Here is a 12,319-nt window from a genome sequence, read left to right on the forward strand (position 1 = left end):
CAAGGGGAAGCAGCGAGCAGCGCATTCCTTCTCCGTCTTCCCTCCCACCTGGCCCGCGGCTCCCTTCCGCCCCTGACTCGGGCCGGCGCCCCGGCAGGCGCAGCGTGCCGCGGGAGCGGCAGGGTTAAGCCCTGGAATGTGGCGGCGAGGAATGTGCATGCAGATGAGCCGAGCGAGGGGAGGAGCCGGTGGGGGCGGGCCTCGGGCGGGGCGCATGCTAATCGTATGCAAATGAGGAGACCATCGCCGCCACGGCCGCCGCTCCGCGGAGCTTCCCGGATCCGAGCCCAGACGGCGGCGGCTCGGGCAGCCTGGGCGCCGCGACCCTCGGCGGCCACAGGGGGACGGGGAGGAGGAGGAGGAGGAAGAGGCGGAGGCAGCGGCGGCGATCGCGAGGAGGAGGAGGAGGAGGAGGGTTCGCTCGCCCGCTCCGACGCAGACATGGTGGACTGATCCCGCTGGGGCCGAGAGCAGGGTTTCCTGAGGCGCCCCCGCGCGTGGCCCCGCCGCGCCCCGCGCCCCGCAGCCCCACGCCGGCGCCCGGGTCGGGCCGGGCAGTCGCGTTCCCGCCGCGTCCCGCGCCCGGTCCCTATGGAGGCGCCGCTCGCCGGCGAGGCCGCCGACCATGCCTAGGAGGGCCGGGAGCGGGCAGCTGCCGCTACCCCGGGGCTGGGAGGAGGCCAGGGACTACGACGGCAAGGTCTTCTACATCGACCACAACACCCGGAGGACCAGCTGGATCGACCCCCGGGACAGGTGGGCTGCCGGGCCGCGGGTGGGCGCGGGGACCCGCCTCGGAAGCGCGGCGGCGGCTGTTGTCCGGGAGACCTGGCCGAGCGGCGGCGCCCGCGGCGCGGGGGGCGTGGGGCGTCACCGGCCCGGGTGGCCGGGAGGGGTCCCGGGAAGGAGGCGCGGGACCTTCTGCCCGAGCCGGGGCTGCGTCAGCCGGCCAGGCGCCCTGGAGGGGGCCGGTTGCAGCCGCCCCTTCCAGGGCCCTCTTGGCCACCCGCTCTGCGGCGGCCCCGGGACCTTTAGACACTCTGGGCGCAGAGGGAAGGGTGGAATTGACGCCCTGGGCGGTCACAGTGTCCAGTTCACGGACCCACAGGGGCCCCCTGAGCCCTGCTCCGAGCTCGCCTCCGCCTGAAGTTGGCCAGCAAGAGGCTGGAGGGTCCATTCGGCCTGGGAGGCGGGGCCCGGCCCTGGGCCTCCCGGAGGAGGAGGCCTAAGTGCCAGGCGGGGCCAGCCAGCCGTCCAGGCCACCTGTGGCATCTCTCTGGCCGTCCTTGGCTCCCAGCCTTGCCTGCACGTTCTTGACGGGGTGCGCCATGGTCGGGCCAGAGGCCCTGGGCCTGAGGGGGCCCCGGGCACCCTTCCTTGCTGAGCCCTGGTGGTGGGTGTAACTGACTTTGCCCCCCAGAGTTTAGAGACGCTTGTTTGGGGGTTTACTGCTTAGTGTTTATCTTCACCTGAAAACTTGAACTGACTCTCAGATCTTGAAAAGGCAGATGCTGTGTTGAAGTAAGAAGTGGTGAAATGAACAGTGGAACCGAACCTTGGTTATTGAGGAACGCTGACTTGAGCTTAGCGTGGTTTCTTGTAGTTTTCAACACACTTTTTATTCCTGCTCAGAAGTGAAGACGAGAAACATAACAATATCATCATCTAAGAAGTTCAGGGACTGAAGTTTAGCTGAATGTTCACAAATGTTGTTTCTCTTTTCCATTTTTCTCTTTACCCTGAAAAGGAAAATTTCTTATAGTTAGAATTATTGGAAGAATAAGAGGAGATATTCCTAATTGTAAATTTGTAAACTATTAAGGAGGTATTCCTATTTATAAATTTAAATAATATACCATTAGGGATAATTCCAAATTTTGGATGTTATCATTTCTGAAATTTCTTTCCACCTTTTTATGGAATGTGGCCTTAGGGGTTTATAACCTTTTTAGGTGCTTCTCCTATTAAACATTCCCCCTTTTCTCAATTTGAAGCTGAAATAGTTTCATACTTTATGTTCTCAGTTACTTTTATCTCAAGAATATTGTTTTTGAATGCTACTAAAGAGCATTTATAAGAAAGTCACAAGTGACATTATAAATTTATGGAACAATCCTTGTTAAATTATCCATGAAGGTATCGGTTTAGGTTTCCCTCTTGAAATGAGAAAAGGCACCTGTGCTGAGGTCCCGTCTTGCTCTAGCCTGGCTGCGTGTTGCTGACCTGATGAAAGTTATGACAAGCATCACGCCTTCACAGTCTCTCCAGATGTATTAGTTGTTGTCATAAACTTCACGCTCCAAGCCAGTTATTGCACTTTGAAACTACTTAACAGATAGTAAATTTCAATGATGATGGTGTGCACCCAACAGTGGCTTTTAAGGCACCTGTATAAATATTTGACTTTTACAGTTGTATGGTAATTCTTTCTGCTTTCTGATACTTGGAGTTTCAGGTTATTGAAACTGCAATGCATTCTTGAAATATTTAGGCATTTTAGATTCTCTTTTACTTCAGTTTACATGTTTTGTTAATATCATCTCATTTGCGTTTACTAGCAAGGATTACAAGACTGTGTAACGCCTGGGTAAAGCAAATAGAAAGTGAAATAAAATTATATGGCTTGGCTTATCTTTACCACTACTTCTTAAGAAAGTTAAGCATGTCTTTTATTTAAAATTGTTAATGGATTAACAATTATCATGAACTCTGTTTTTAAGAAACTGGGTAACCAGTTCATTTGATGGGGACAAACAGTTTTGACTAAGGTGATTTGTTATTATTCCAGTTTGCCTTGAAGCTGTTGGATCTTTAAGTATTTATAAATTTGACCGGTTATACATATTTCTGGATCTCAGTATTAGAGCTTTAAAGGACATTCTGTGAGATGAGTCAACATTGACATAGTTTAAATTTGGTGTGTTTTATTTTAGGGCAGTGCAGTGTCTATAAGTCTTGCTAACTAGTGTAAGAGATGGTGGAAGAGGATATTTGGAGGAACTATTACCTCTAGGCAATTTTGTTACACACTTACCAAACATACCGGCAGAGAGGTGTTGCACAGGCCAATTGGAATGTGCCCCTTCTTTTACAGGATCAAATTACAAATCCTGAAAAAAAAGTGACTTGATAAACTGTGGGTCTGCAGTACTTTTGAACTTTTAAATCCATTTCATTAAGATGGGCATGATGATTTACCCAGTCATATTTATGTTAAGAAAGATAATTTTGTGTTTTTCATGGTCTATCAGAATTTGTGAGGTATTTCTGATTGTATAGGCAATTATGCAGATGTCATGGGGGAAGGCTGGGAGATTTCACAAGAACATAATTTTATTCAATAAGTAGTGATTTTAGAATATTGAAGTATTATTTTAAAATGGTTTTAAGCTTTTGGATACATGATACAGACTCTGCTGCAATGTGATCAAAGCTTTCCTTTCTCCACCTTTATTAGCTGAGAAAGCTTAGATGAGTGTCTGAACCCCTCTAAAGCTCCATTTTCAACTCTAAAGTGAAGATCATACCACCAACCCCATGGAGATGTTTGGGGGCCCCTAACTAAGGCCTCACCAAAGAGTAGTAGCTGTAGTGTTGTCATTCCAATTTAGGAACTGACGGATAGTTCCGGTTACCCCTGAAGATAGTAGAGGTTCTGCACACATTTTCTCAGTGTTTTCTGTGTGACAGCCACCCTGCTAAGCTCTTTAACTGTGATCTCATTTTATTCTCCCAGAAGTCCTATGAGGTAGGTGCTGTTATTATCGTCCAGTTACAGATGGGGAAATGGAGTCGCAGGGAGACTGCCATTGTAGTTAAACGTGGAGCCAGGATTCGAAGCCAGATAGTCCGACTCTGGAGCCTGTGTCCTTTGTCAGTCCTCTAGTTTTCCGGGACATCTGGGCATGCTCAGGGGTCTCTCGATGGAGGAGAACCTCTCTGCCCAGGGTTGACTTTTCAGGCTGATTGACCAGTCTTTTTTTTAAAATTTTTTACTTTTATGCAATTTTTTTTTGTACAATTTTCAAAGGTTACTTTCCATTTACAGTTATTACAAAATATTGGCTCTATTCCCCATGTTGTACAATACATCTTTTTTTTTTTGTTTTTTTTTTTTTGCAGTACGTGGGCCTCTCAACGCTGTGGCCTCTCCCGTTGCGGAGCACAGGCTCCGGACGCACAGGCTCAGCGGCCATGGCTCACAGGCCCAGCCGCTCCGCGGCATGTGGGATCTTCCCGGACCGGGGCATGAACCCGCGTCCCCTGCATTGGCAGGCGGACTCTTAACCACTGCGCCACCAGGGAAGCCCTGTATGATACATCTTTGAGCCTGTCTTACACCCAGTAGTGTGTACCTCCCACTCCCCAGCCCTGTGTTACCCCTGCCCCCCGCCACTGGTAACCACTAGTTTGTTCTCGGTATCTGCGAGTCTGCTTCTTTTATGTTATATTCACTAGTTTGTTGTATTTTTTAAATTCCACATAAAAGTGATATCATACAGTATTTGTCTTTCTCTGTCTGACTTATTTCACTTAGCATAATGCCCTCCAAGTCCATCCATGTTGCCACAAATGGCAAAATTTTTGTTCTTTTTTTATTGCTGAGTAGTATTCCATTGTATATCACATACTGTATGCCACAGCTTCTTTATCTATTCATCTGTTGATGGATACTTAGGTGGTTTCCATTTGACCAGTCTTTCTTGGTCTTCAGAGGTTCCTGCCAACTAGGTAGGATGCTCTGATCCCTGAGCTGGCCACGTAGGATGAATGCCTTGGGAGTGTGGGTTGGGGACCCATCGAGCTGACCCCATTGAACCACAGTACTAGTCCACGTAGAACTTGGAAGTTCAGTGCACTCTTGAGCACATTAGAAGTTCAGTTTGGGGCTCTGTATCAACCTGCATAGATTACAGTTTTACTGTAACAGTCTTGACTTTGCCCTTCCTCTCCCCCCGCCCCCGCTCAATGCTGGGGAAAGCTCCTGTCTGTGACTCCTTGGCAACCCTCCCCACCCCAGGTAGGCCAACTGTTATTTTGCAGTTCTGCTCCCTCACTCACCTCTTATTTTGCTCACCATGGGCACCCTTTGACTGCACCAAATGGTGTTTACGGTGGGCCATAGATCATGGCCAAATGGCCTGGTGCTTTAAAAAAAAACTGTATTCAATGTGGGAGAAAAAGGTGGGATGATGGATTTATTTGCCTCTTGGAGGAGTAGGTGGCTAAGGTGGGCAGGGCTCAGAGACAGGATGAGTGGTTTTACAGACTCCCAGTGGAATTCTGTTTGCTTTCCGTCCTCAGATTGGACGTTACCCAGGGATACAATAACTTTGTCTAGCTGAATTTAAAAGAGGTACCACCACACAAAGTGACTTTACATTAAAAAGGGCTGATAGGCCATAATCTCTGGTTTATGACTTGGATCAGATGTTGAGCAACCTGTCCTTTCTAATTGAAGGAAAGAAATCCTGGGGGCTGGGGCTGGGGGACAGTGAGGAGGAAGACATGTCGGCTGGGTGTCACCAGTGTCTGAGTTAACTTTGGCTCTCCACACCCAGTTTGTGGCACCTGGTTAGGCTGTATGCAACTCTCTGCTGTCTTTCTTTCAAAGTCAAAGCAAGTAATTTTGCTAAACCTACTTACTGCTGGAGTGTGAATTGTTCAAAAGATCTAATTGCTTATTCCTGCTCTCTGTATCCTTTGTATCTGGTAGATGTTAAATGAATGTTGGTTAGGTCAGTTGATACAGAAAGTTTGTGAAGTTAATGAAAGAATACTACTAGTTGAGCTACTCTTGTTTCCAGTTTCTTGTTGGGTTTTCATAGCTATAGCCATAACCACCAACAACCAGAGACAATTGATTTTCCAGTTAGATTAAAAATAATGAGAGAATTAAGCTGCCACATTTTGACTAACAGTATAAATATGTGAATTACTTATAAGAGCGGAGAACACAAAATCAGCCCCAATAGTCTTAATCACAACCGCCCTTGTCATAGATTGCTGGGAGTCGTCCCTCTCCAGGCTCTGTCCAAGTCTGGGTGCCAAGTGGTTACTATGATTTCAGTGATTATGGTATTTGAAGCGTGGAGAGGTTCTTAAAACAAGGTTTTTAAAAAAAATCACTATGGGAAGCCGTAATTTAAACTAAACTATGCTGTCTTCCAAAAATTCCCGACAGAATATTTCTTGTTTTCAACAGTTTGCTGTGATGTTAGCTGGAGCGAGCAGTGGGTGCCTAGTCCATGACTGAGGTTTCGTCTCTGACTTTACTAGTCCATAGTTTGCACCTTAATTTTGTTGGAACTCTCAGGACAATAATTGCAATGTCCTGCAAAGAAAGACTATTATTTATAAATAAGTACTTTTTTCTTTTTAGCAGCCAATCACTAAGTTGTGAGCTACATAATCAGCCACTGTGACATGTGGCCTTCAAGCAAGCCAGGATTTCAGTTTCCTGTGGGCAAGCCCTGGTGGGCTGGCAGAAGTGTAGAAGCCGCCCTGCAGCCTGACCAGGCCCTGTGCTGCGTGCCTCTGGGGCCTGGAGATGTTGCCTTGTGGATGGCACTTGCTCAGCTTCTCGGAGTAGTCGTCTGTAGGAGAATGATGCCACACTCTAGAGGAGTGTGACCAGCCTCATTTTGCCAGTGGGAGTTACCGAAACGTAGGAAACAGTGTTAGCCCTAATGAAGTGTAACTTCCTTGCGATAGGGCCCTGGTCTTGTGTATGCTCCGGTCCTGTGAACTTGACTGAAATTGGTTGAACTGATTTCTTGTTAGAATTTTGGACTAATTTATCTTTTTATTTTTTTTTTGCGGTACGCGGGCCTCTCACTGCTGTGGCCTCTCCAGTTGCGGAGCACAGGCTCCGGACGCACAGGCTCAGCGGCCATGGCTCACGGGCCCAGCCGCTCCACGGCATGTGGGATCTTCCCAGACCCGGGGCGCGAACCCGCGTCCCCTGCATCGGCAGGCGGACTCTCAACCACTGCGCCACCAGGGAAGCCCTGGACTAATTTCTTCAGCCATTTCTTTTTTTGTTTTAAATAAATTTATTTATTTTTTGTTTATTTATTTTAGGCTGCGTTGGGTCTTTGTTGCTGGGCGCAGGCTTTCTCTAGTTGCAGGGAGCGGGGGCTACTCTTCGTTGCGGTGTGCGGGCTTCTTATGGTGGTGGCTTCTCTTGTTGCAGAGCACGGGCTCTAGGCGCGTGGGCTTCAGTAGTTGTGGCACACGGGCTCAGTAGTTGTGGCTCACGGGCTCTAGAGCGCAGGCTCAGTAGTTGTGACGCACGGGCTTAGTTGCTCCGCGGCATGTGGGATCTTCCCGGACCAGGGCTCAAACCAATGCCAATCCCCTGCATTGGCAGGCGGATTCTTAACCACTGCGCCACCAGGGAAGCCCTCTTCATCCATTTCTGAAGCTCCTGTTACTGGAAAAAATCACCACAGAAGTATAAAGAGTAGGAAAGGGATTTTAAAAGGCACAGTGTATAAGCTGTGGGTTAAAAATGATTTCCCAAATATATAGCTTCAGAATGTTTTCAGTGGCTTTTTTCCCCATCACATAAAATTAGCCATCACATAAAATTAGCCATTTTAAAGTGTACAATACAGGTTTTTTTTGAGTATATTCACAGTGTTGTGCAACCATGATCATTATGTAATTCCTGACCATTTTTATTACCCCCAAAAGAAACCCTGTACCCATTAAGAGCTCACTCCCCATCCTTCCCCTACCCCTGCTGCCTTTGGCAACCCCTAATCTACTTTGTCTCTGTTTTTGTCTCTATGTTTCTGCCTATACTGGACATTTCATATAAATGGAATAATACAGTATGTTTCCTTTTGTGTCTGGCTTAATGACATTTAGCATAATGTTTTCAGGGTTCATTCATGCTGTAGCATGTACCAGTATTTCATTCCTTTTTATGACTTGAATAATAAGTTGTATGGCTATACCACACTTTGCATATCCATTCATCGGCTGTTGGACATTTGTGTTTATTCTACTTTTTGGCTATTATGAATAATACTGCCATGAACATTTATGTATAATTTTTATATGAATATGTGTCTTCAGTTCTCTTGGATAAAATACCTAGAAGTGGAGTTGCTGGGTCATATGTTAATTCTATATTTAACTTTTTGAGGAACTGCAAACTCTTCCACAGCGGCTGCACCATTTACATCCCCACCAGCAGTGTATGAGTGTACGAGTGTGTGTGTGTGTGAGTGTGTGAGTTTATGAGTGTGTGAATGTATGACTGTATGAGTGTATGAGTGTTCCAGCTTCTCCACACCCTCACCAACACTTGCTCTTTTCTTTTCTTTTCTTTTTTTAGCATTTCTGGTGGGATGAGCTAGTATCTTACTGTGGTTTTGATTTGCATTTCCTGCAGTGTTTTGAGAGCCTCAGTATGACCCAAGTTTTCCTCCTTTATTCTAGCCTTTTAGCCTTTGCCACTCTACCCACCTTTTTTGTGTCTCCTAATAGGCAAAGGAAGAAGAGTTAGGGTGAATTAAAAGTAGAATCTACTGTCAAAGTCCATATTAATTTTTGTCTTCATTTAAAATATAATATATTTTAAGAGGCATAGATGTGAATCACATAGATAATGAATCATAATGTGTGCGTGTATGTATATAGCCAGCTTATTCAAGATCATTTGCCGTTTAAAAGCTTTAAACTAGTAATATATAGTAAGAATTAAAATCATTTTTATTATTATTATTATTTTTGTTGTTGTTGTTTTTTGCGGTACGCAGGCCTCTCACTGCTGTGGCCTCTCCCGTTGCGGAGCACAGGCTCCAGACGTGCAGGCTCAGCGGCCATGGCTGACGGGCCCAGCCACTCCGCGGCGTGTGGGATCCTCCCGGACCAGGGCACGAACCCGTGTCCCCTGCATCGGCAGGCGGACTCTCCACCCCTGCGCCACCAGGGAAGCCCCATTATTATTATTTTTAAAGCAGTTGGAGGAAACCTAACAAACATAGCCTCAGCCAGGTGGTCAAGGTAAATGTCAACAGTGATAAGTCGTGTTGATGTACCATTGATATGATGTGATGACCACTTTTTCTTTGCGCTCTTTCTCCCAAAAAGCTATCAAAACCCCCGTCTAATCGTGAGAAAAACACCCACTAAATCTCAGTAGAGGGCATTTCACAAACTGTCTGACTAGTATTCCTTAAAACTGACGTGGCCATCAAAACCAAGGAATGTCTGAGAAACTGTCACAGCCAGGAGGAGCCTAAGGAGACAATAGGGTGTCCTGATGGGATCCTGGGACAGAAAAAGGACATTACGTAAAAGATAAGGAAATATGCATCTTAGTTAATAACAATGTATCAATGTTGCTTCATTAATTTTAATAAATGTACCACTGCAATAGGGGAAACGGAGGGTGGGATGTATGGAAACTGTATTAACTGCTTGCTTTCTGTAAATCTAAAACTGTTCTAAAAAAATTAGTTTACTTTAAAAAAAAATTACAGAAAAACACACAAAACAGTTGGAAGTGTTTTTCTTTAGTCAAAGTGGCCGTACTATATAATTATGGTTTTTTGGTATACTTGAAAAGCAGGGGTGGGCTAACTGTGGCCCAAGGGCCAAATCCCAGCCTGCAGCCTTCTTTTTGTGTAGCCCTCCAGCTAAGAATGGGTCTTACATCATTAAAGGGTTGTAAAACAAACAAATAAAAACAAAGAAGAATATGTGTCCGAGATTGTATGTGACCCATAAAGCCTTAAATATTTACTCTCTGGCCCTTTCCAGAACCTCTGAGGTAAAGTGAGATGATCAAGTCTTTGAAATATTTTATTCAAACATTTAAAAGAAATATTAGTCCTATATGATAAAATGGCATGTTGATCAGTGATCATTGATCATAGCTTTCACAAATAACTTGGACTCTAGGCACTGTTGTATAAAAATAAATCAGACACGGATGCCGAATTGGAGGAGTTGCTTTGCTTCTCTTATTACTTTTCTTCTAATGACATGCAGCATGCTACTTAAAGTTTTCCAAACCCATTCTTCTCTGATGTAACTGGAATTATACATAGGGACAGGAGAGAAACAGGCAAAAAACCCCACAAACTTTTGGAAGTACTGTAGTTGTTTGTTCACAGTTTACTCTTGGCAGTATAAATATAACAGTGATCTGTTTTGATCGTTGGAAACACTGACTTTCTTGGAATAGTATTTACTTGGGATAGTAGAGGTACTTGATAGTATTTATAAAATCATACAGTTGGTGATGATTATCAAATAGAAAATAATTCCATGTACTATCTTTACAAAGCTGGTGCCTGTCACAGTTACAGGTGTCCCAAAGATGCCATGAGGGGCTAAAACTGTTTCACACTGCAAATAGTTTTTCCTATACTGTTAACCCTGATGTCAGTCAAGAAATCATGGTTCTGAGAAGACAGCAGTGAGTAGCGTTGAGAACGGAGCCCACTGGGAAGTAGACCAGGAGCAGAGTAACCGAGCTAAGCTCTGGGAGCTGTTGCTTTACTCCTGTAACATGGGAGGAGCTACAGTGGTCCCAGTAGAGAATTTGCACAGAGGTGTACATTTAACCTGCTTTGATCTCATGGGGGGTGGAGGCAGGAGATTTAGTTTTGAAGAAATGTGGACATTATTTTGACTTAATAGTGACTTTTAGCTAAATACGTCTCCCTAGTATTATATTTCTGGAAAAATTAGTGTGTTGGGATTTAGCAGGTGGAGAGTGCCACTGGTTCCTCTCTGCTCGTGCTGTTTTCTCTTGGACTCAAACTTGAGTAGTGACAGTTCACGTTGTAGGAAAGGTTGACCTAAAGAGATTTGTGCTATAAATTCCTGATGAAGATTCTGACTTAGTGAGCGACCGTGGAATTACTTTACTGATACTGCTCCGTTTTATGCAGGAGGGTAATTTTATTAAGTGGCGCTGATATTCAGTAAAGTTTAAAGCATGGTAGAAAATGTTTACTCTCAAAACTTTGAAGAGCACACAGTTTCATTTAGTACCAAACTCTACTTTGCAGTTTTCTTAGTGTTTTGGTTTTAAATAGAGATAAATTCAAATGCAAGTCTTTTTTTTTTTTCTTTGAAATTATGACACTGAAGGAATGTGTGGAATCCGTATTGTACGTGGTATCCCTGGGTTGTCAGTTTTGCCAGCTTCTAGGTCCAGGTTTGCTAATTTTTGGCTGGTCAGTAATACTCTCTACACTTTATTCTTTCCCTTTTTCCTGATTTTCAGGGTGTTTGAACTTGTTAGAAACAGATCATTAACTTACTCCCCTCATTGCCTCCCCTCCCCCTTTTCTGCTAAGTGACACAGCTAGTGACAGCTCTCAGAGGACAGTATGACTCTAAACCGGTATTTAACTTGGCTGAATGTTTAACATAACATTAATGCCCTGTTTTGCTATTGCAGCTCCAAAGGCTACAAAGCTAACTTGATTGTCTAATACCCCTTCAGTCCTTTTCCCCTCTAAAGGTATGCCTTTAGATTTTATGTGGATACATTCTTGAGAGATTTCCTGATGTCTCATATGTAAGGAGCGTCCGTGTGTCTGCATGAGTTATGTTCTCATAAATTGATTTCAAGTCAGTTGGGGGTGGAGACCTGCTTTGCGTGTGTACCGTTCCTTTGTGCCCCCTGCTTAGCCTGCCTGTCCCCCCGGGACACTTAGGAACAGTGCAGAGCCCATACTCATGGAAATGAAATGCAAGTTTTTGAAGGACCCTTGCCTTCTTCCAGAAGGCTTCCACAAGCTTCCCAGCCTACTTTTACTGACTTGGCCTCCTAGCCATCCACTCACTCATTCATTCATTCAGCCATTCATCAAACATTTATTGAAAACTCTATGTGCCAAGTACATGTATCTTAGGGACATAGCAATGAATAAATTCTGCAAGGTCTCTACTTTGATGGATTTTATATTCTAGTTTGGGGGAGACAGATTATAGAGGCAGTACTGAATGTGTCTTGACGAAAATAACCAAGGTGCAGAGAAAATGCTGTCAGTGGGAGCTACTTTGAGTGGAGTGGTCAGGCCTTTCTGAGGAGCTGACAATTTAGCTGAGCCATGAGGATAAGAAAGCACCATCCACGTGAAGATCTGGGGGAAGAGTCCAGGAAGAGGAACAGGTTAGGTTCCTAGCCCTGCTCTGTCTAGTATTCAATATGATAGCTGCTAGGAGTATGTGGCTATTTAAATTAATCAAAATTAAATAAAGTTAAACATTTAGTTCCTCAGTCTCACTAGCCACATGTTAAGTGCTCAATAGCTACATGTGCAGATATAGAGCATTTCTGTCG

The 12,319-nt window shown here is 45.1% G+C and overlaps 1 protein-coding gene across 1 annotated transcript in view; it reads left to right on the plus strand.

Annotated features, from left to right (window-relative positions):
• Positions 1-625: 625 nt before the first annotated feature.
• Positions 626-12,319, plus strand: part of WWC2 (WW and C2 domain containing 2) — a gene marked incomplete at its 5' end in the record, with an annotated part of 166,592 nt that continues 154,898 nt past the window's right edge. The window contains one exon of the mRNA XM_082680484.1: positions 626-756. Coding sequence (XP_082536610.1) covers positions 626-756 — 131 coding nt within the window. The remainder of the gene's footprint in view (positions 757-12,319) is intronic.

Source organism: Grampus griseus (genome assembly GCF_964374135.1).
Source record: "Grampus griseus genome assembly, chromosome: 21".
In the NCBI taxonomy this organism is placed as follows: domain Eukaryota; kingdom Metazoa; phylum Chordata; class Mammalia; order Artiodactyla; family Delphinidae; genus Grampus; species Grampus griseus.